This window comes from Pelophylax lessonae (assembly GCF_965119305.1).
Source record: "Pelophylax lessonae genome assembly, chromosome: 10".
NCBI lineage: Eukaryota > Metazoa > Chordata > Amphibia > Anura > Ranidae > Pelophylax > Pelophylax lessonae.
In genome coordinates this window covers 24,766,278-24,791,416 of record NC_138777.1, presented here as the reverse complement: position 1 = coordinate 24,791,416, position 25,139 = coordinate 24,766,278, and the positions used below count along the sequence as shown (strand labels likewise).

The 25,139-nt window shown below is 42.5% G+C and overlaps 1 protein-coding gene across 1 annotated transcript in view; it reads left to right on the top strand.

The window, feature by feature from the left end:
- The window catches only part of ELF5 (E74 like ETS transcription factor 5), a 76,866-nt gene that overhangs the window by 45,307 nt on the left and 6,420 nt on the right, over window positions 1–25,139 (top strand). The window contains exons 3-5 of the mRNA XM_082270162.1: window positions 16,628–16,861; window positions 19,031–19,084; window positions 24,725–24,793. Of these exons, the coding sequence (XP_082126288.1) occupies window positions 16,628–16,861; window positions 19,031–19,084; window positions 24,725–24,793 (357 nt within the window). The remainder of the gene's footprint in view (window positions 1–16,627; window positions 16,862–19,030; window positions 19,085–24,724; window positions 24,794–25,139) is intronic.

The window sequence follows — 25,139 nt, the reverse complement described above, 5'->3', positions numbered from 1 at the left end:
GACAGGATGTGAGAGGAAATTTCCCCAACAAGGATGCAAACAGTTGTAAAATCTTGATATAGATTGTAACCGTTCCCACAATCCAAAGCTAGAAAAACAAACTGTCTGGACTTCCATATCAAGCAGGTTTTGCTTGGGCACAGCGTAGTCACCTATGTATTGTCTTGGCCGCTGGCACTCGTCCATAGGCCCATGTGGGGATTTGGCAGGACCTGGCATATTGCCAAAGTCAGATGACGCAGTTGTTGATCCAGTTTCGCCTGCACTGGAACTGTAATAATATTTTTCAGTAAGGGATTATTGGTCATCATTAAGGGTGACACTGATTAATCGAAATAACTGTCATTCTTTCACATGCTTGAAAGTGGCAGAGTCATTACCAAGGGATGCAGTTAATTATCGTTGTCATTAAGATTGATTGATTCAAATGATTTTAAACTTAAACCGCTCAGTGTCTGTAAAGCTTCTCATTTATCCAGGTCATGGTATAGCTAGTAGTACAGCTGTATACTGTATGTTCTGTAACATTGAAGATGTTTCATATTTTCTCCAAGCCACTTCTTTCAATTCCAATGAATGTCCGGTAGATACTGTAACATTTCTATTAACCCAGGTAGTACAAACATCTTAAAGAGGTTGTACACCGAGATTTTTTTTTTTCCTCTTCTTTAAATCCTGAAAGAGAAACCCATAATGAGCTAGTATGCATCGCATACTAGCTCATTATGAAATACTTACCTTAGAACGAGCCCCCGCCGCGCCGTCCGCTTACCTGTATGACGGGCGACATGTATAGTCGCCCGTCTTCCGGGATCGCGGCATCCGGCCATCTGATTGGCCGGAGCCGCGGTGACGTCACTCCCGCGCACGCGCGCGGGAGCCGACGGTCACGACACGGGGCTCTGAAGGAACGGCACGATCTGCCGTTCCTTCAGAGCGCATGCGCCAGTGACGTCACTGGCTGCATTAAAGGTAAATATCTCCTAAACGGTGCATGTTTAGGAGATATTTACAGTACCTATAGGTAAGCCTTAATATAGGCTTACCTATAGGTACAACTTCCTGAGGAGGGTTTACTTCCTCTTTAATGCCATCACCATGACATGTGTAGATGATGTTTGTCCAAGAACAGGACTCAAACCTGTGAAAGTTCTGAAACTACCCTTTTCCTGTTACATAATCCCATCTTTGGTGTCAGGAAGTCTGCATATGTGTTAATCCTTCAAGTCGCATGATGGAAGAGGCGTGAGAGAAGCCATCTCTGTCAAACGAGAACAACAAGGGATGGGACAAGGGTTGAGCAAGAGGGACGGCTGCCCTGGGCACAATGGTTTATTGCAGGGAAGTCAGCACCCTAACCCTATGGGAAGGGGGGGCGCAGTTTGGCATCTTTGCCCTGGGCACTGGATAGCCTTGTCCCGACACTGAGAACAACCATGAATAGGGTACTAAACAAAGTCTTGTCACCTTCCGCTTTGACCTGTACCACTCCCTCCAACCCTTTACTAATCACACTGTCAACCAACTGGAGTTAATGGCCAAAGCTGCCTTTTATTAACCAATGTAATAAATAACATAAAAAAATAACGTGAATTCAATGTAAATACAGTAGAACTGGAGCCTCAAGGTCCTCGTAGGCCTCACTCACAAGAAGAAATACCTGCCACCAACCTAAAACAGGCCTCCAGCTGCAACACCACCGACTCGGAGACAACCAGCCGCAGATACCTCTATTAGAACAACTGGGATCCTTACCTCAGATGGGTCCCTACCAAGTACCTTAGTGCCCACAGTAACCTACAAGGACCTTGCACCCCGCCATCCACTTGATAACAATATACCTAATCCCAATAGGGTGCTTAATCAAAAAAGTGGGGAGTAAAATAACAGGGTGGGTCCCTAGCTAATCCCCTTTCCAACTGAAAATCTGCCCCCACTTCTGCCTAGGCAACATCCCCCCCCCCGCACCCCCCACAACTCCTCCCATCCCTTACTTACACTCGCTCCTGAACCAATTAAAACTGCGTATTGATGCATTTTTCTAACTAGCACCCTGGCTCACGACCCTTTAACTCCTGTTATGCCGGCCCTCAGTTCATGTCTTCCTTTTTCTTTACTCCTGGCCTCCTTTTCTGAACAGGGGTGAGGGCCTTCAGCGCCATCTGTCTTCTAGATATATTATTTTGACAGCTCTACCTCAGCAATTTGACAACAGCCATGTGAACTGAAGGACTGAAGTGATTGTAAAGGTAATAACAAACATTTCTGTACTTACTTGCTCTGTGCAATAGATCTGCACAGAGCGGCCATGAACCTCCTCTTTTCAGGTCCCCCCCCCGCCGGTGCTCCTGGCCCCTCCCTGATGTCCAGTGCCCACATGGGAAGCCGCTTCCCAGGGAGGCACTCTTGCATGCTCACTCCCGAGCCCAGCCGCTGTGTCCTTTGACGCAGAAAGCGGGACAAGGGACTCGGCCCATCCCCCGCTTCCTCATTATTACTGGCTTTAACAGCACCCGATGCCCCAGCAGAGCCAGCAAGACCTGGAAGTGAGGGGAGAGAAGAGCTTCAGGCGTGCACAGTGCTGGATTGAATGAGGGCTCTTTTCTATTTCACACCTAAGCCTGTGTGATCCCCCTGCCATAAGGCAAGAGAGGATCCATTCTATTTGGTGAGTTTTTCTTACATCCCCCCGTGCTCCCGTGGTGACTCTGGCTTCCACTCCCTCAATGAGACAGTGTTCAGCATTTCTTCTGGGACCAACATCACTCCTTCTTGCTTTACTTTACAACTGAGTCTTGGACATATTTAGAACAGTGGTCTGCCTATGTAAACAAGGCAGATTGCCATTCTGTCCATATGGAAGACATTTGATCCTGTGTTCCTGCAAAGCAGGGACAAGGATCTTTGCCTTCTCTTGGTAAAAGCACCTCCCCACCAGTGAGAAAACACTTGTTAGGCACACATTTAAACCCTTGATTGGACCGTGATGTTAGCCCCTTCCCAGCCAGTGTCATTAGCACAATGACGGTGCAGATTTTTAGCACTGATCACTTTATTAGCGCAACTGGTTCCAACAAAGTGTCAAAAGGGTCACTTAGGCCCCTTTCACACTGAAAGGTACATGACTTTGACACGACTTGAGGCAATGCCTGTGCAATGTTGAGGTTTATGATCCTCAAATCCCATCAAAGTCAGACAATAGTAGTGCAGGGACCAGAGTTGTATAAAGTACTCGAAACCCATACTTGAGTAAAAGTACAAGTGCTCGATCAAAAAGTGACTTGAGTAGAAGTACTTAAGTATTCAACATTTTTTGTACTTAAGTATTGCAAGTAGTTTTTTTTAAAATGTTGCTACTCAAGTACTGAAAGTAAAAGTACAAGTACTGTGTTATGTAGTTATTAAAGAATGAAGTCAAAAGTTTGAACATCATATTGTTTTTTATTATTTCAAATGATTAACCTAAAGGACAATCACTATTTGTTTGTTTCATATTTTCTTTTTAGTGGAAAGATTTGGTATAGCAGCTTTTATTTATACATACAGTAGCATTTATTTTCGTATGCGCTGATTTACACATGACATTATACACATTTGTTTGAGCTTCATGAAACCTGCCATCTACTGTTCTGGCAGTGGTAATTTTTATAATAGTAACGAGTAACTATGCAGCACAAAAAAAAATCGGAGTAGAAGTATTGAAATCATTGAAAAAATGTAGTGAAGTAAAAGTAGAAGTAGGAGAAAAAAATTCTACTCCAGGAAAGTACAGATACCGCCTTTCTGTACTTAAGTACAGTAGTGAAGTAGTTCTACTTAGTTACTATACATCTCTGGCAGGGACTACTTTGAAGTCACACCGATATGAACTGTATTAATTGGAAATCATGGGGTAATACTTGTCATGCGACTTTGCAGTCCCAAGTCACATGACCAGTCTCACAAGTGTGAAAGAGGCCTAAAGCCCCGTACACACGTACCGATTGTCGGCCGTAAATATTCGGCCGCCGAACGATCGGCTGATTGTCGGCTTGTTAGTATGATGCTTCCGACAACCGACAGCGCATTTTCAGCCGAACAGAATCGGGTGTGCAGGCATTAAAATTTTTGTTGGCCAACACCAGAACGGCCGATTGTTCGCCAATCAGTACAGATTTCAGCCGACAGACAGCAGATTTGCAAAACTGGGCATGCTTAGAAAAGAAAAAAGACAAGGAAAGTTAACCATCACATGACATCACTTCTGCAGTCGGCTGTTGTTGGCTGACAAAATTTGTGTGCAGTCTTTTGCAGTTTTCAACAGACACGACAGCCCTGGACAAAAGACGGCCGATCGTTCGGCCGACGATCAGTACGTGTGTACGGGGCTTTAGTGTCAGAAGTGTCCGCCGTAATATCGAAGTCCCGCGATACATCGCTGATTGTCGCCATTACAAATAAAAAGAAAAATATGTCCCCGGATTTAATTTTAAAAAGCTGGTCACCTTACAGTAGGAAAGCAGTTAAGCAATAAATCTTGGTCATCTCTGTACCCCCAGCCTGTGATTGGACAGCGACTAAGCGGCAGAAGACTTTTCCTCCTTCACCCTGCTGTAAACTCTTGTCAGCAGGTTCCTTGTCAGAACATGTATATGCCGCACAGTGGATTGACTTCTAATTCTTCCCTCCTTCAAAAAAGGGCATCAGAGTAATTGCATATGAAATAAATGTATTTTTAAAGAACACAGGACTGCTTTGTGAAAAGAAATAGGGTGTGCTAACCATACAATTGTGCAGCTGCACTGAAATTGGGGAAAATAAATGTGATAAAAGATATATAGTGGGCTTAACACAATCATAACAACAATGGAACTATTGTTTATGCCCAGTTCCTTCCACTTGCCATGTGTGTTTCTTTTTTAATAATGTTTTTTTAAAAGGATAATGCACTATTAAAACTTTATTAAAAAAGAAACACACATGGCAAGTGGAAGGAACTGGGCATAAACAATAGTTCCAAGTGTACCGAACGTGACCGCCTGCAGTGAGGAACACTGCATTTCTCCTGATAAGGAGAAACGCGTGGGGGGAGCAGCCGCGCCGTGGCGTGACGGCGCGGCTGCTCCCCACTGACGCATTTCTCCTTATCAGGCTTCAGTTGGAACCGGAGCACAGTGCCACGCCACGTGTTTCACACTACAGGCAGTCACGTTCGGTACACTTGGAACTATTGTTTATGCTCAGTTCCTTCCACTTGCCATGTGTGTTTCTTTTTTAATAAAGTTTTTTTTAAAGGCTAATGCACTATTGGCACTTTATACCTTTTGTTATGGGGAGCTACATTTAGAATACAGTATCGCCAGCCACATCTGCGAGTTGGATATGGTGGAGTGGGAAAACATTCAGCCCACACATTGAAGCCGCCTTTGGATACCTATACCTGTGCATCCGTATAAACAACAGTGGTTCATGCCTACCCTCGACATACTTCTGGTAAGAAGTTTGCACTTCCACCGAGGTGTCGCCTCACTTGATTTTATTTGTTCACGTGTGGAAAGTGCCTATTCACCAACTCACAAGAGACAGATTGTAGTCACCTTTCAAGCACCAAGGCCCAAACACTAAGGCTCCGTTCACATCTAGGCGTTTTGGGGCATTTTTGGGGAGTTTTTCTGCTCTAGGATCAGCTCTCAAAACGCCCAACAAGACAAATCCTATTCATTTCAATGGCCCCTGTTCACATCTGAGCGTTTTGACGCTGTAAGCAAAACGCCCAACGCTCAAAAAAGTACATGAGCTTCTTTTTGGGCAGATTACAGGCGTTTTCTATTGGTATCTATTCAATCAAAAAACGCCTGTAAATCGCGGTAAAAATCACGGTAAAATCGCGGTTAAAATCGCGGTACGCTCAGGTGTGAATGTAGCCATAAAAGGGCATAAAGATAAATAAGTCTCTGGAATGGAGTGTGTGACGGTGCTCACCGTCACTGGGATGATTTGGGTTGCTTCAAGTGGGACAGTGATGTTTGTCAGCCATGTATCTCAAGAGATATGTGAGGACTGTTCCTGTTTGATTCTGAACATGTTCATTGAAAGAGCTATTCACATTGGCTTCTGTTCCATGTCCTTCAATGTCAGAGACATGCTTTCCTTATTGTTTGTGTATTGAGATATGTGTATTGTGTTAAGTCTGCCTGTCTTATTGTTAAACGTTAATGACCTCACATTGTTCTGTCCAGATGGGCAGATAATTTTGTTCAGGTTAATTCTGTTTCTGTGTACAATTTCATCTGCATAGGATAATGTAACCAGGCAACCCCTGACCTGTGAGTAGTAATTTGATCAGGAGGGGAATGAGCTCATGTGTGTATAAATTGAGCGTGAAACTGTTCAATAAAGGAGAAGGTTCCAAAACTTGTTCAAGCTAAGTTGTTGGCCAGCTTTGTATGGGGGTGGCTAGGATTTGGTATTTATGTTCATGACTGTGGGAAGCCATATACTGACGGAAGACCACAAGTACAGTGTGGGTCAGCGGTTCCGTTACAGAGTGTAATATATATATATATATATATATATATATATATATATATATATATATATATATATATATATATATATATATATATATATATATATATATATATATATATATAATATTATATATTTTTTTTTTTTGCAGGTAGGCAAAACAAAAGCAATGTTTTTGTACTGCAGGTGCCTGTCCCTAAGGGACCAATAAAGGTGTAAGATGGCCCCAACCCTGGCATTATTGTGGATTTTAAAGTGTTACTAAACCCAGGAGCCTGCATTTACTATATCTGCTCTTCCACAGTACACAGAGCATGGAATTGCAATTATTTTAGTAAAATTAAACTACCTTTTCTCATCAGCAGTACATAGTCTTATAAGCAGGGCCGGGACAAGAGGTGGGCAGGAGGGACGGCTGCCCTGGGTGCAATGGTTTATTGCAGGGATGGCGGGGGGTCTCCATGACCCTAACCCTAAAGGAAGTTGGAGGCGCATTTTGACATCCTTGCCCTGGGCGCTGGATGACCTTGTCCCGGCACTGTCTATGAGTGTCTGGTTAAAGCTTGTAGGAGGAGTTTCAGTCTACTCTGACTGTCCTATGACCTGCAGGACCCTCTTAAGGCTCTGATCTATCAGGAGATGGATTGAGGATCAGATAAGACAGGATCAAACAGCCTTTTTACACAATGCAGAGGATTAACCCCTTAGGTTCCACAGTGAGTACTTACTTTACTTCATATTCAGACTGATTTTACTGTTGTGGGTTTAGTAACACTTTAAAGGAAAAAGTGTGCCAACACAGCTGTCACCATTGGACTTCTTCTGAAAATGCAAATTTCCCAGCATTCATTCACATTACCTGGCTCAGACAATAGGTCACTGAGGAGTTGTAGCGTGCATGCAGCCAGTGAAGTCAGAACTTCATAATTGCATAGATATCAGATAAAAAGATAGAGATGGTGAACTACATGCAAGATGCAGGGGTCCTGGCATCCACTGTACTCTTATATTGTTTAAATGAGCACCTAGGTCCAAGAGGGCTCACATGCAGCAGCACAGTCTGCATAGAACATGTTATTGTGGATGGGAGGAGAAAAAAAGCTGCATGTTTGGATGGGCTTGTTTTTATAGTCGTGTTTTGTGGTTGTATTTATAGTTGACATTTTAGTGGTCCATGTGGGTTTTTAAGCAGGCTTCTAATCTTAATCACTTTCCGACCGCCTAACGACTATTTATGTTGGTCGTTTAAAGCTAAATACCGGGGGTTATGGTAGCAGATAGCTGCCATAACCCCGGTATTTTTTTAAACCGCGGGTGGTCGGCTTTTAGATAAGGGTGGTCCCAGTGGCGGATTACCCTTACGGTGCGGTGGAAGAGGTGACCCCCCCCCTCATCCAGGCTATTTTCCCCCGCTGACCAGACCCGCCGGCAGCTGGGAAAACGATCAAGATAGCCCTCACTCGACTCTATGGTCCAGCCCAGATGAAGGGCTAATTTTGAAGCTCATAAAACGCGTTGGCCAGTTTTATTGATGTTGACATATAGGGAGAGGGGTTGGTAGGGTGGTACCTCCTCCATGTTCTCCTTCTTGTTCGGCACCAAGTAAGGGTCACATACCCCGGGTTGGGTTCATCTGGGCTGCACTAAGCACTGGAGATAGGGTCATCTCCTCCTTATATATATATCCAGTACCTTTTTACTTGCACGTCCAACTTGTCTTTAGTTAACTCTCCTCATGTTAAAAGGATGTTTATTTTATAATCCTACTTACCTAGGTGGATGCTGCATCTGTCCCCCGGCACCTCTAAGACTGAGAACCGAGTGATCAAAGACCACAGATCACTCGGTTCTGAGGGCTCCCCAAGCAGAGAACTGAAAAGTAATTCCCAGAAAAGTAATAGAAGGGATATCTTCCAATGGGGACACTAGTTCTGGTGCCGTGGGGGTTCCCAAAGAATACCATTAATTTGCAGAGATTACATTTACGGCATTTTTTTTAATATAAGCGTTTGGTCATCAGTCTTTACACAGGAAAAGGAGGGGTACACTGACCCTGACTATATGGTTAGTAGTAATACACAGGACTTGCCACTATGGCTAACAGAGGGTGAAATCAGGGAAAGGCTGGATAAAATTAACACAAATAAATCACCAGGCCCGGATGGCGTACATCCGAGAGTACTTAAAGAACTCAGTAAGGTTATATCTAGACCACTGTTCCTGATCTTTGCTGACAGTATTATGACAGGAAATGTACCATGGGATTTGAGGGAAGCTAACGTCCTACCAATATTCAAAAAAGGGCAGAGGCATATCCCGGGTAATTATAGGCCTGTCAGTCTGACATCGATAGTTTGTAAACTTCTGGAGGGGATGATAAGGGACTATATCGTAGAGTTTGCTAAAGACAACAACATCATCAGCAGTAACCAGCACGGGTTTACAAATGGGCGTTCTTGTCAAACCAATCTCTTAACATTCTACGAGGAGGTGAGCTGTGAGCTAGATAGGGGCAGACCTGGATGTGGTGTACCTGGATTTCGCTAAGGCGTTTGATACAGTTCCCCACAAGCGCTTCATTTATAAAATAAGGTCTGCAGGTATCGACCGCTGGGTTTGCTCTTGGATACGGAATTGGCTAAAAGGGCGTGTCCAAAGGGTAGTAATAAACAGCGCATACTCAGACTGGTCTGAGGTGGTAAGCGGGGTCCCCCAAGGCTCAGTCCTGGGACCAACCTTGTTCAATTTATTCATAAACCGCATTGAGGACGGGATCAGTAGTTCTATATCCGTTTTTGCAGATGACACAAAATTGGGCAGGGCAATAACTGCACAGCATGAAGCAGATATCCTACAGAATGACCTGGACAAAATAACAGAGCGGGCAACGACATGGCAAATGAGGTTTAATGTGGAGAAGTGTAGGGTTTTGCACTTGGGGACTAAAAACCTAAAAACACAATACACTTTAGGAGGGGAACCCTTGGGGGAATCAAAAATGGAGAAAGATCTGGGAGTCTTGGTTGATGATAGACTAGGCAATAGCATGCAATGTCAAGCGGCAGCTGCCAAAGCCGGCAGAATATTAGCATGCATAAAGAAAGGGATGTATTCCAGAGATAAAACTATAATCCTTCCACTTTATAAAACTCTGGTCCGACCACATCTGGAGTATTCTGTCCAGTTCTGGTCGCCAGTCCTCAGGAGGGATTTGTTGGAGCTGGAGAGAATCCAGAGAAGGGCAACTAAACTAATTAGGGGATTGGAGGACCTTCATTATGAAGAGCGTCTGCAATCGCTTGATTTATTCTCCCTGGAGAAGAAACGCCTGAGAGGGGACATGATAGCAATTTATAAATATCTCAATGGTGATCTCGGCATAGAAAAAAAGCTATTCAGTCGAAGGGATTGCACGAGGACTCGAGGGCATACATTGCGATTAGAGGAGAAGGGTTTTAACCTCAGGCAACGTGGGGGGTTCTTTACTGTTAGAGCTACAAGATTGTGGAATTCTCTACCACAAGAGGTGGTTTCTGCGGGAAGTATGGTGGCTTTCAAAAGACTCTTAGAGGTACATCTCAAGGATCAGAACATTCAGGGGTATGTGAGATGATTACGGCCACACACACCTACACAGGTTGAACTGGATGGACTATTGTCTTTATTCAACCTCACCTACTATGCAAGAAGACATGTATATGTGTGTTACAATAAGCTTTTACTACAATCCGAAAAAAGCAGAGGAAATCCATGATTAAAATACGGTATGTCCTATTATCTGTAATTTGATGTGGCCATACTCATGCCACTTACATTTGTATGAGGTTCGTAACCCCTTTACAATGCCCTATTGTAGCTTTACACCTACTGGGTGGCAGCTGTGCAAAGGAAAGGATCACGTATATTTATGTGACCCCGCACTCTCAACTCGCTCCGGCTGTGAGGGTGAACAGCGGGATCCGATCAGCGGGTACACAAGTAAACAAAGCAGATTGTCCTTCTGTCAGTAGGGAAGACATTGATCCTGTGTTCCTGCAAAGCAGGGACATGGAGTAATGCCTTCCCTTCGTAAAAGCAACTCCCCCACATTAAGAAAACACCAGCTAGGCACACAGTCAACCCTTTGATCGCCCCTGATGTTAGCCCCTTCCCAGCCAGTGTCATTACTACAGTGACAGTGCATATTTTTAGCACTGATTACTGTATTAGTGTCACTGGTTCCGATAAAAAGTGTCAAAAGTGACAGCGTCCGATTTGTGTGCCACAATATCGCAATCCTGCTAGAAGTCACTGATCGCCGCCATTACTAGTAAAAAAAAAAATAAAGTAAAAAAATCAAAATTTATTGAATATATGACCTAGTTGTAGATGCTATAACTTTTGCGTAAACCAATCCATATATACTTATTTGGGATTTGTTTTAACCAAAAATATGTAGCAGAATACATATTGGCTGAATTGAAGAAGAGATTTGATTTTTTTTTTAATTGGATATTTTAGCAAAAAGCAAACAAATATTGTTTTTTTTTTTTTGTTTTTTTTACAGCATAAAAAAAAACTGCACAGGTGATCAAATACCACCAAAAGAAAGTTCTATTTGTAGGAAAAAAAGCTTTTTCCTGGCCAGGCTTTGTGCTGAAAGTGGATGGGCTGTGCTTGAATATTCTATGGAAATGTGATCAGACAGGTGACATTAAGCCATGTCGCTAGGAGACAATCAGAAATAAATGCTTACAGTAACGTATCTGTAATTGCCTGTCTGTCATCAGCATCAAAGCCGGTCTGTGTTAATACTGGTGTGGCCTGTACTTGCAGACTCCGGGATTTCCCCTCCGCCAGATAGGCAAACAGCCATACAGGCTTATGCAAGCAGGTGTGCGTCACTTGGAATGCTTCACTCCTCCCTTACATCTTCATTAGTAGGATTCATTAATTATAAAGCTGAACTCCAAGAAATAGAAACACTATTTTATCCATATATGTTTTGAATGAAAAAACAATACATGTATTTTTATACAGCTGAAAAGCTAACTCCACCTTGTTGCATCTGTTTTTAGGATACAAATGAAACCCACCACCCCCAAACCAACTCCCCCGCAGCTGTGCAGGCTACAATGAATGAACTACAAGTCCCATCTTCCACCTCAGCAGACTGATTTGTAGTTCCCAAGGGAACCCACCTGGGGGGATTTACCGCACTCGCACTCCACTGACACTTCCTCCAGCTCTCTATTAGAAAGCCCGTACCTTGGTCTGGACAGGGAGTTTGAGAAGGAGTCTGCAGGAGTTTGGCATTGCACCATGATTGTGGTTGCAGTGCTTTGCAGGCTGATTTGCAAAAAAAAAAAAAAAATAGCAAATGCACACGTTTTTTGTAAAAACTGTTACAAAAACTGTAAAACTGAGTTATGCCCCATACACACGTGCAGATTGTCGGCCGAAAATGTTCGGCCGCCGAACGATCGGCCGATTTTCGGCTTGTTAGTATGATGCTTCCGACAGCCGACAGCGCACTTTTGGCCGAAAATAATCTGTCGTGCAAGCATTAAAATTTTTGTATGCCGACACCAGAGCGGCCGATTGTTCGCCAGTCAATACAGAATTCGGCCGACAGACAGCAGATTTGCAAGACTGGGCATGCTCAGAAAAGAAAAAACACAGGGAAAGTTAACCATCACATGACATCACTTCTGAAGTCGGCTGTAGTCGGCGGACAAAATTCTTGTGCAGTCTTTTGCACTTTTCAACAGACACCGACAGCCCTGGACAAAAGACGGCCGATCGTTCGGTCGACGATCTGCACGTGTGCCCCATGCACACTGGACGTTTTTGGAGCTGCTGTTAGCAGCGTTAGACATTTTTTTTTGCAGCTGCAGACCGCCCATCCATGTTATTCTATAGCCCCATGCACACATAGAGCTTTTCGGAAATCCAAGTGGCATAGGCGTTTAATAGCTGCAAAAAAAAACCCAGGACCAGTGCGTTCTGGAGCTGCAGCGTCAAGCTGTAAAAACGTCTGACGCTGCTAAAGGCTGAATAACGTTGCTTAACGTGCGGTAAGCCACGTTATACGTTTTTTTTTTCTTCCATTCAAAATCAATGGTTTCCTATGGGAGCCTATTGATTTGAATGGAAGGCGCATCGCAAGTCGGATCAGGATGATCCGACTTGCGGTGCGACTTGCGCTGTGAGAATCTTGAGGGGGAACCCCACGCTATTTTTTTTCCCCATTTTGGCGTGGAGTTCCCCCTCAAGATTCTCACAGCGCAAGTCGCACCGCAAGTCGGATCATCCTAATCCGACTTGCGATGTGCCTTCCATTCAAATCCATAGGCTCCCATAGGGAACCATTGATTTTGAATGGAGGCAGAAAAAACGCAGAAAAAACGCTGCTAAAAGCGACGTGGCCATACGTGCAATAACGCAAATGGAAAAAGTTACTAAAAGCACGTTTTTACAGCTGCTTTTTCCTGGCGTCAAGAAACCGCTTTGGAGCACGTTTTTATGACGCCCTGTGTGCATGGAGCCTTAATCACAGAATGTGTCCTAATATCAGCTACCTGTAATCCACTAAAGAGCAGCACTATGGAAAAGGACAGTGCTGACGCCATCAGCGCCCTTCATTGCCAATTACAGGAAGAAAGGTTTTAAAGCGAAGTTCTGGCCTCAAAATCGAAAAAAACGATTTTGGGCCATCCGCTTGCTGAGTGCAGCCTGAAAAAGAAATGGGTACTGACGATTTTTTATTTTTTTTGGTCACTTACCTTATTATAGAAGAAAATATACTCACCTTCCTTCCACTTTCTCTCTCTCTGCGGCCCGCGCCGCGTCTTCCTCCTTGCATTGACTCCTGGGAGCTGAACGTCATCGCTCCCAGGAGTCAATGTGCCTGCACCGGCCCCACTCGTCACTTCCAGTGCAAGCGCGTCATTCCCTGCTAAACAACTTCTGGGCATGCCCATAAGCTGTGAAGGGATGCCGCGCCTGCACCGGAAGTGACGAGCGGGGCCGGTGCAGTGCATTGTGGGACTCCCAACGCCACGGAAGAGGACACGAAGAGGGACGCTGCGGCTTCAGCTGCCCACACCTGAGATGGCAGCGCTGGAGAAGAACTTTTCAAGGTAAGTATTTCTTCTAAAAGGTAAGTGCGACCGGGGACAGTTCAGAGGCTATCCATTGTGGAATGTACTAGCCCTGACTGTCCCGGGGGTATTTTTAGCTAAAATTGACCCCCGAGGCCGGAACTCCGCTTTAATGACCAGGCCCTTTTTTGCGATACCGCACTGTATTATTTTAACTGACAATTGCGCGGTCATGCGACGCTGTACCCAAATAAAATTGATGTCCTTTTTTTTTTCCCCCCACAAATAGAGCTTTCTTTTGGTGGTATTTTACCGCTTGCCGACCGCCGCACGACTATTTACGGCGGCGGTCAGCCCCTCACAGGCAAAGTGATGTAGGGCTACGTCGCTAGCCTGTGAGGGTCTAGGGAGCAAGCGCTCGCCGCCAGAGGCGCGCTCCCGCGCGGTCACGGACCCCCCCCGCGTGCGTTTGCCCGGAGGATCCGATGTCCGCCGGTCACTCGCGATCGTCCGTTAGCGCAGGAGAAAGGAATGCGGCTAATATAAAGAAGCCGCCTGTCATTTTCCCCTGTGTATGAATAGTGATCATACGGTTCTACTATGTAGGACCGTTGATCACTGTTCCTACACCTCAAGCCACAGCCAATCACAGTTAGAATCACGCCCCTAGGGACACACATAACTCCTCCCTCTCAAAAAAGTTAACCCCTTCACTGCCAGTGTCATTTTACAGTAACAGTGCATATGTATAGCACTGACTACTGTAGTAATGTCACTGGTACCCCCAAAAGTGTCAAAAATGTCAGTTAAGGGTCCGATCTGTCCACCGCAATGTCGCAGTACCGCAAAAAAATCGCAGATCGCCGCCATTACGCGTTAAAAAAAACAACAAAAATGACAATAACTTTTGCGCAAACCAATCAAAATACGCTTTTTTACCAAACATATGTAGAATAAAACAAATTGGCCTAAAATGTTAAAATATTTTGATTTTTACATTTTTTTTGGGGGGGGGGGGGGAATTTCATATAAAAAAATTTGAAAAAATATTGTTGTTTTTGCAAAATTGTTGCTCTTTTTTTTTTTTTATAGCGCAAAAAGTAAAAATCGCACAGGTGATCAAATACCACCAAAAGAAAGCTCTGTTTGTGGGGAAAAAAGGACATCAAATTAGTTTAGGTACAGCGTCGTACGACCGCGCAATTGTCCGTTAAAGTCACGCAGTGCCGAATCGCAAAATAGGCCCTGGTCAGGAAGGGGGTAAAATCTTCCGGGGCTTAAGTGGTTAATAACCTCTGTGTTTTTTTTTTTTTTTTTTTGCGCTATTAACAAAAAGATAGCAACAATTCTGAAAGAAAAACATTTTTAACTTTTTGCTATAAAACTTTCCCAATATAAAAATTTTAAAAATAAAATGTATTCATTAATTTAGGCCAATATGTATTCTGTCACATGTTTTTGGTAAAAAAACAAAAAATGTATTGGTCTGTGCAAAAGTTATCGCGTCTACAAACTAGGGGATAGACCAATGTAATTTTTTAATGTATCTATTTATTTATTTATTTATTTTTTACTAGTAATGGCGGTGATCAGCGATTTTTTTTTTTTTTTTTTTTTTTTTTTTTTTTTTTTTTTTTTTGTGGGACTGCAACATTGCGGCGGACAGATCGTCCTGTTGCGTAATAGAGCCAACCCGCTGCTGTAAAACTACGGTGGCCGGTTGGCAAGTGGTTAATTAAACCTAAACAAGCAGATAACCCTGGCTGCACCTGGATTTTTAGGTCTCCTGGAGTTCAGCTGTAAAGGAAAAATATAAGAGGGAATTATTAAGCCATAAGGCGGCCATATCTGTCTTATCCTATCCTCCTTTTATATACCTGTACTTCCAAAACCTCTAGTGTAAGGAAAGGTACAACTGGGATACAGCTGTTTCAAACTTTGTGGTCCTTATCAGTGCAAGGTATGAAACACGTCATGTGGGATTTGAGGAAGACCCAACCATGATAGCTTGTCCTTTTATAATAAAGTGTGTTAAAGCAAATAAAAGCCCCTTTCTCTAAATTCACCTCTTTCAAACTTTTTACCCCAGAGAAACCCTTGAAATAATTTTCAGGTCTTGGGGAACCGCTGCTAAAACCAATTCATTGGGAGTGAGTGGGAAGAATGCCCCTAATATTGGTGGCCAGTAGAAAGAATGCCACCCTAATGGACAGCAAAAAAAGATCAAGGAACCCTAAGCAACATCTAAAGTAATACTGGTTGAGATTTGGTGCTCTAAAGTACTGCAAGGTGCAGCATATCCTTATTTTGATATCAATCTAACATAGAACAATGATTTATCTACAGACGTAACAGGGTTTTATTTTCTTTTTTTCTACAACATCTTTTGCTGTATAAGCAGAGTTGTATAAAGTACTCGAAACCCATACTTGAGTAAAAGTACAAGTGCTCGATCAAAAAGTGACTTGAGTAGAAGTGGAAGTGCTCGATCAAAAAGTGACTTGAGTAGAAGTACTAAAGTATTCAACATTTTTTGTACTTAAGTATTGCAAGTAGTTTTTTTTTTTTAATTTTGCTACTCAAGTACTGAAAGTAAAAGTACAAGTACTGTGTTATGTAGTTATTAAAGAAAGAAGTCAAAAGTTTGAACATCATATTGTTTTTTATTATTTCAAATGCAGCTTTTATTTATACATACAGTAGCATTTATTTTCGTATGCGCTGATTTACACATGACATTATACACATTTTTTTGAACTTCATGAAACCTGCCATCTACTGTTCTGGCCGTGGTAATTTTTATAATTGTAACGAGTAACTATGCAGCACGAAAAAAAAATATCGGAGTAGAAGTATTGAAATCATCGAAAAAATGTAGTGAAGTAAAAGTGGAAGTAGGAGAAAAAAATTCTACTCTAGGAAAGTACAGATACCGCATTTCCGTACTTAAGTACAGTAGTGAAGTAGTTCTACTTAGTTACTATACATCTCTGTGTATAAGTTTCAATAATTTTTTACCACTGTTTCTCTTATTCCAGATGGGCCTTCTGAATGGACCTCTGTACTCCCAGAACATTGGAGCAAGGACCACGTGTGTGAGTGGCTTCAGTACTGCTGTGACAACTACAAGTTGGATGCCACCTGCATCCCCTTCTCCCAGTTCAATGTGACCGGCCACCAGCTCTGCAGTATGACCAAGGAAGACTTCACGGAGGCTGCAGGAGCCTGCGGGCATTACCTCTACAGCCTCTTGCAGGAAATCCGCACACATGGTGAGCTGGATTGAAGGTCCTCTACAGGCATATGTATTGTGTTACATGACAGCCAGAAAAAACCTAAAACAGGGAATTCCCATGTATGCTTCTTTAAGAAAAAGTATCAGAACTGCTATATTATACAGTACATCCTTGGGGCCCTTTATTGTCTATGGGACTGTTTAAATTTTTAACATTCATATTCTTTTAATATTCTGCTTCAGCTTTTTTTTTTCAATAAATGGTCCAGATGTATACCAGGAAACTCCAGACTAGTGAGCCTAGCATTGATGTGTAGCCCCCCTCCTAGTTAGGTTAGGAAAATCTAGTTCGTTCGTTCCTTTTGTAATCAGTGGAGCTGCTTGTGATTGCTCTGGTCTGGGCTGAGTTTCACGGGCTGTGGGTTTGACTGCTTCCCCCTGCCTTCTGGATGGTTCTGGAAAGTAGTGGGTCGGGAGAGTCAAATCTACAGTCTAAATATTTATGTGGTCGCAGCCAGTCCCTGGGGAAGGGTGTCCAGTAGGTGGCTGGGAGGGAGCATAAATAGTTTTAGGCCTGGGGCAGAAGGGGTTCTTGTCCATAAGGAGAAGATTCCAGTGTGAAGGGCTGCTGCCCCTCTGGCATTTCAGCTACACTTGTTCATCGAGGTCCCATCTGCAGTAACTGGGGAGCTTATTCTATTGACTTTTAAAGAGGAAGTAAACACTCCTCTACAACTTGTACCTATAGGTAAGCCTATATTAAGGCTTACCTATAGGTACTGTAAATATCTCCTAAATATGCACCGTTTAGGAGATATTTACTTTGCATGCAACCAGTGACATCACTGGCGCATGCGCTCTGAAGGAACGGCCGCTCGTGCCGTTACCGTCGGCTCCCATGCGCATGCGCGGGAATGACGTCATTGCGGCTCCAGCCAATCAGATGGCTGGATGCCGCAAACCCGGAAGAAAGGCGACAGAACATGTTGCCCATGGACAGGTGAGCGGTTGGCACTGCGGGGCTTCGTTTTTAGGTAAGGGTTTCATAATGAGCTAGTATTAGATGCATACTAGCTCATTATGTGTTTTTCTTTCAGGTGTTCGTTAAAAAAAAAAAAATGGAGGTTTACAACCTTTTTAACTGGATCTGATCGAGGGGTTTGTCTGGCGATCTGGTCTGAGGAGCTCATAGGAGACATGTCTGGCTGATATTTGAAGGAGGCATCCAAATATCCAAGGACATTTGTGAGTACAGACCAGTGTGTGAGACCCCAATGACTGTGCTACTAGAATCCCTCTGGTATCAGTGTCAGTCTGTGCTAAAAGGTGGACATTTGTTAGGATTCCTGAGAGGCTCATTCCATTATTTGCTGCTGCAAGGACTGAGCTAGGAAGCTTTGAGGGAGTCAAGTGTCCTCAAGTTGCTATTTAACATTACTGTGGTATCCCACAGTTACCCCGCACCCATCCAAGTTCAAGTTTGATAAAGCATCTCTCAATGGGCCCTTTTGGGGGTGAGCGCTACAGATAGTATGATAATTGAGGGGAATGCTAAGGCATTAAAGCTGGGTTCTAGTTTTGCATAGGTACATTGGTCCAGCTTGGGTCAATGTAAGTATGTACAGTATGTGCCACACACTTGGACTGGAAGGACCTGTGTCTTCTTCCAGTCTTCTCTTCTATGTAAAGACTAAAGCTGGCCTTACCCTAGTAGATTTTTAAAAACATTTTTTTTTACAAAAATCTGCATGAAAATTCTCAGTATCTTTGACTTGATTAATGTAAATTGAAAGTATTGGATTTTGCTTGCTTCTAACATTTAATTTGGGGACAAATTGACTATCCTAAAAAAAAACCCACATACACTATTAGAAATTTCTTCATTCTATATAAACTTTTCCATCCTGCTCCTTCAAATTTTCTCGTCCCTGCAATTGAAAACCAATGTCAATTTATCCCACAAATGATTAGAAAATTGAATAAAGGTTTTAAAATGAAAATTTTCAAATAAAGTTCTAATAGTGCATGGCCATCTTACGCTATAAGGAGATTTACTGGGCTCAATTAATTCATCTATAATGGCGCAGTAAAGCATTTGCAAAGTGGAGGTGGAGCGAACCAATATGTTTTAAGAACCAAGAGGGAAAAATGGGTTGAGAAAATGGATTTCTTTGGAATTAAGCTATGTTTTTTAATTCTTTCCCAGGAACTCCACTGCTTTCCTGTACTGAGGAATTGCCCCCTCCACACAGCATAGAATGTAAGTAACAGATCCAGTTCCTTTTAAAAGAAAATCCATATCTTCTGCAAATTCTAGGAATCTTTTCACTATGAAATGAGGGGTTTGTAGTAACAATATAATATCACCTTACCATAGAACTACATACTTGCCAACTGTCCCTTTTTTTCCTGGGACAGTCCCTGCAAATAGTAGCCTGTCCCAGGTCATTTATATTATCCCTGAAAGCGCCCGTTAATCAGGCTGCCCATAAATGTTATGCAGAAGTAGCGCAGCTGAATGGGAGAATTATTCCAACTGTGGCCTTAAATTTGAAATTCCCTTTTTTAATCCCCTGTAATTCTCTCTATATTGAGTAGACTCTATAATCTGATAAGTAGGCGAGATTAATTATGCAGAGTGGGCGGAGCTTCAGGGAAGTGGGTGTGGTAATTGATAGCTGTGCTGCAAAGTGTCCCTGGAAATTTTTTTTAAATGTTGGCAACTATGGAACTCAGAGGCGTAACTAGAACCTTCAGGGCCCTGATGCAAGAAACCATGAAGGGCCCCCCAGACCCCTGGCCGGGGCCCTTACCTTCAAGCCCAGGGCTCTTCCCACTAATCCTGGGGCTCTTTACACTCGTTGCATGGCCTTTTATTACGGTCCCGCAGCAGGATTCTTTCACAAGTTCTGCAGTGGGCCCCCTTCCTGCAATCTTGTGGGCCCACTTCCTGCAATCTTGGGGCCTCACCACAGTGGTGCAATGCCAGGGTCCGGTCGCAAGTGTGACCTTTGCGATCCTGGAAGTTCACCCACTGGTTTGCTACCGGGCCCCCTGGAGCATGGGGCCCGGTAGCGATTGCAACCCCTGCAACCCCTGTAGTTACGCCCCTGATGGAACTAGGCCCTGAGTCTTGATATCGGGTAAAGGAGGTTTATTTGCAGGCTGTCATCAACTGGCTATAAATGACTCTGAGCAGTGTCTAGACACTGTCTATAAATTGTATCTATCAATCTGAAAAGAACAGGATTTAATAGGGAGCCAGTTAAGATTAGCCTAATAAACTTGTAAAAATGTGCTTACAGCACAACCTGCTGGTTGAAAAAGTTTTTTTTTTTTTTTTATATTATTTTAATCCCCTAACATAATAAAGAACATGCATATGAAAACAGTATATTCACTATAGTCAAAGCAACAATGCACAGCTACAATTCAGATATCTGAGACTGTCTTATTTGCTAAAGGATTATTAATTCTGAATAGCCGCTTGTGTTATTAAAGGCAAGGTTTTTTTTTTTTTAACCGCTTCTGTACCGGAAGATTTTCCCCCTTATTGACCAGGCCATATTTTGTGATTTGGCACTGCGTTAGTTTAACGGACAATTGTGCGGTCGTGTGACGCTGTACCCCAATAAAATTAATGTAATTTTTTTCCCCACAAATAGAGCTTTCTTTTGGTGGTATTTGATCACCTCTGCAGTTTTTATTTTTTGGACTATAAACAAAAAAAGAACGACAATTCTGAAAAAACAATATTTTTCACTTTCTGCTATATAACATTCCCCAAAAAAAAATTAAAAAATCAAAATTTTTTTAACATTTTAGGTCGATTTTGTTTGCTGCAACATATTATTGGTAAAAAAAAAATTGCAATAAGTGTATTTTGATTGGTTTGCGCGCAAAAGTTATCGCGTATACAAACTACGGGAAAGATTTATGTCATTTTTATTGTGGTTTTTTTTTTGTTTTTTTTTTTTACTAGTAATGGCGGTGATCTGCGATTTTTTTTTTTTTTTTTTGGTGTGGGTTTCATGGGCACAATTAACACCCAAGGGCCAATCTTTCCAGACCTAGTTGACAGGTGCATAAAATTAAAAATTTTTGACAGCAAGGCCAAATCTTGCTTTTAAGAGTACTTCTATAGCAGTGGTGGGGAACCTTGGCACCACAGATGTTTTGAAACTACATTTCCTATGATGCTCAACTACACTGCAGAGTGCATGAGCATCATGGGAAATGTAGTTCTAAAACATCTGGTGTGCCAAGGTTCACCATCAATGCTCTATAGGATTATAGGGCTATAGGGCAACGCCCAAAGTCCAATTTTTCTGCACCGGTTTGACTGGGGCATAGCATTTTAATTTTTGACAGCAAGGCTAATTCTTGCTTTCATCAAGAATACCTTTATAGGGTTACGGTTTGACAGAATCAGCTACACCCAAAGCCCAATTTTTCCTTTTACAATAATTTTATTAAGTTTTCAAAACAAAGGGAACAATTAACAGCATAATCAAACAAGTGAAGTTCTGAGGAAAATAAACAACTAGAAAAAAATGATGTAAGCTGCAATAAGTCAATGGAACAGTAAATGCACAGGAGACAGTCCAAGTCAAAGAAATTTAGTTTGTGCCAATTTTTCCACACCTGTTTGACCAGGGCATATTATTTCAATTTTTGATAGCAAGGCCAATTCTTGCTTTTATCAAGAGTACCTCTATAGGGTTATGGTCTGAAGGCACCACCAACACCCAAAGCCCAATGTTTCCGTACCCGTTACCTTTATCCAAAGTCTGCGAAACAGAATTTATCCAAAAAATCTCTAATCTTGTTTCCAGTGCACTACATTGTGGCCTCAAAGAGACTGGCTCCCCAAGCAGTTGTTTAATAAAAAAAAGCTTGCAGGGAAAATGTCATCCTATTGCCTTTATAAATGTCATTTTTGCTGCAGCAGGTTCTATACATGGTACAGATGCGCAACTATACACGCAGACTTAATGAGACCCCCCAGGCACTATATTTTAAAGAAATTTTGCATTGTTATTATTTTACTTTAAGCATCAGTACATCACTGCTCCATTTAAAAATTGTTTTTTACCAACTTTTTTTTTTCATTGGTACATGTCCCCCAGGGCAGTACCCAGGCTCCCATACCCTTTGTATGCCCAATAACGTGCATCTATGCCCTCAAAATGGGCACTTTTGATTCTTCCAGTTCGGGTCCCATAGACTTCAATGGGGTTCGTTATTCGGCTCTGAACTTTCACAATGTTCGAGAGTTCTGGCACTAACTGAACAGGGGGTCGTTCAGCCCATCTCTACACTTTAATATATCTCTGAGAGAACAGGGGGGTTACCATAAAGAAGTAGCAAGACATTTGCTCTCTCCTGATGTCATCATGTTCACTATCGGAGCATGTGCACCCAACAGAGCCTAACTGGTTCAGAGTGCTTCCCTTCCCTCTTCGAGTCTGAGTTCTGCTGTGCAGCGGAAGGTGGGAAGCCGATATCAAGATAGGTTCAAGAACTTATGCCAGATGTATGTTAAAGAACCACCTTAACATTTGTAACATTTGTCCTTTTTTTTTTTTTTTATCTGCCTGGAGTAAAAGCGGAACTTCACCCAAAAGGTGAGGTTTCGCTCTTCCTCCTCCCCCTTCCTCCTTGACATTTGGGACATTGTTTTTTTTTTGGAGGGTAGTGGGTACCTGGTTTTGAAAGGTACCTGCTCCACCACTTCCAATCATATCACAGCCGCGATCTGAGCTGCAGTTTGGCTCTCTACTTCCCCTGCAGTATTCTGGGACATGTCACAGGTCCCAGAAAGCCACAGGACCAATCAAATAGCGAAGAGCGGCTCACACATGTGCAGTGAGAAGCCAGCTGTGAAACTGCAAGTAGTCACAGCTGGCTGCCCGCAATTAGTATGCCATTGCAGCAACAGGGAATGGAGCTCAGGCAAGAAACCGGCCGAGTGAGGACATCGCTGGTTCGTTGGACAGGTAAGCGTCCTATTATTAAAAGTCGACAGCTACAGTTTTTTTTGTAGCTGCTGACTTTTAATTTTTGAAAAATTGACTGGACAACCGATTTAAAGTGGTTCTAACACAGAGCGCGGCTTAAAAGCAAGTCTGCACGAGTGCCCCCATAGCAAGCATCTTGTTATGGGGGGTTCTCTGCAGGGGAGAAGAGTCAGGAGCGCCGGTGGGGGGGGTGGGGGGGGGGGGGAACCTAAGATGAGGAGGATCAGGGTTGCTCTGTGCAAAGCCATTGCACAGGACAGAAAAGTAGAACATGTTGGTATTTAAAAATTAGTTTAAAATCACTATTTAAACTCTAAGGATTTCAGGTTAATTTGATTTTAATTAGTTTTACATTTTTTTTTTTTTTTTTTAGGAATACAAATTTATAAACAGACTTTTTATTGGTTACTTTATATGTATACAATCTTTGTTTTACAACCAACCGTGAAAAAGAATTCCCAGAGTTCTGTTATCTAAAGAGAAGGCAGTTCATTGGCAGCTTACCAGGTGTGTTTGTCTGGTTAGAACTTGAGCCTGAGCCATCTGATAAGGGAGAAGTCACTGTGATGAGTCATTCAGTGTAAATTAAAGTGGATGTAAACCCGATTCATGAAATTTGACCTGGACACCTATATCTCTAGTGTTTACTTATCTCTCTCCAAAGCCATGAGTCCCGTGTCTTTCTACTGCTCCATTCCTCTGTTATCAGCATGATAACTTCTGACAAGTTTTCTGACACAGGAGGTAAAAGCAGCTGGGGATTTGTGTCAGGTAAGTTACTATAAATAGTTTAGCAGAGAGTTGCTCTGTTCACAGCACGGCTCTGCAAGTTTCTTTCTTCCTCTGCCTATATGGAGGGGGGGCGGGGTGTGTCTTTCCTCCAATCAGCTGTCACACAGTGTATGCCCAGACTCCACTCCCACTGCTGAAAGATAAAATTCTAACACGATGTTCACTTTATAGAAAGCTAAAGACAGCAGATATACAGTATATGTAAAACTTATGTAGGGAGATTTGTTTCATCTCTTTGTATCATCTGAGGCTGTTCACCTCACTGGGTAAAGGAGAGGGTTTACATCCACTTTAAAGTTAGAGCTACAGAGCTCTTTTAACAAAAGAATACCAATCAGTCTCTAGAAAAATATGGAAAGGACCCTATTGCTCCATATAGTACAAAACATTAACCTGCAAAATTTCCTATTTACGGGGGGAAAATGTTTTTTCACTTCCAATCGTAATAAATATTGTAAAAGTGTACAATATGTCCCTTTTTAATACAAAATACTATTTAATTCAGTACATGACAGTGTACCCATATCTAGTCTTTTTTTTTTCTTTACTTTTTTAACTATTTTTTTCCAGTCTAAATGCCAGTAATTCGATTTATTATTAAAAAACAGCGCTAACAGGAGAATGGAAATGAATAAATACAATCCTTCAATAAGAAACAATATAAAGTGCACTTGGTGATGAAAGTATGACAATAAAAATTAATATATATAATTTAAAATATATATAATTTTTGTATTTTTATATATATTTTATATATATTAATTTTTATTGTCATACATTCATCACCAAGTGCACTTTATTATTGAAGGATTGTATTTATTCATTTACATTCTCCTGTTAGCGCTGTTTTTTAATATTTCATTCTATCTTGGTCTTTTACCTAAGTGGGCAGCAGCTTCAGGTAGCACTATTTTAAGTACTATTACATATCATTTTTAGCGCGGGTTTAAGTTTACGTTTACACAGATTTATTATTAGATGATTTCCTCTTCTATTTTGTTTTTAATGAAAGAAAAGTAAAAATAAAAAATTTTCCCTTATTTGACTCCTAAATCTTTGTCCCTCTGCGTCATCGATTTCTCCTTTAGGTGAAGATAAGGCCCACATAAAGCCAGAAGTCGTGAAGAAACACCGAGCTCCCAAACACAACCGGGCAGGTAATGTGGATAAATGTGGAAAACCAACCCCTGCTTATTAACTCCTTTTCCTGGGGGGGGTTCAGCCTTGAGTACCCAGAGAACAATAATTAGGATGCCTGCCACGCTGTTACAAATTGTGGTGTGTGCATATATACAGTATATACAGCTCCCCCAGCGGGCAGATCTGTTAGTGAAGCATATAGTAAACATGGCTTCATGCGGGTCCTGCCTGTCAGCCTTGTGGACGAGACAGGTGGTCTTCCCAGTGGCAGTGCGGCTCCCACAGCTGATAGGCTACACTAGCCTAGGTGCTGTGAAATTGACCGATGCTCTGGGGGGGTTCGGACCCCCCTGACTCCCCCCT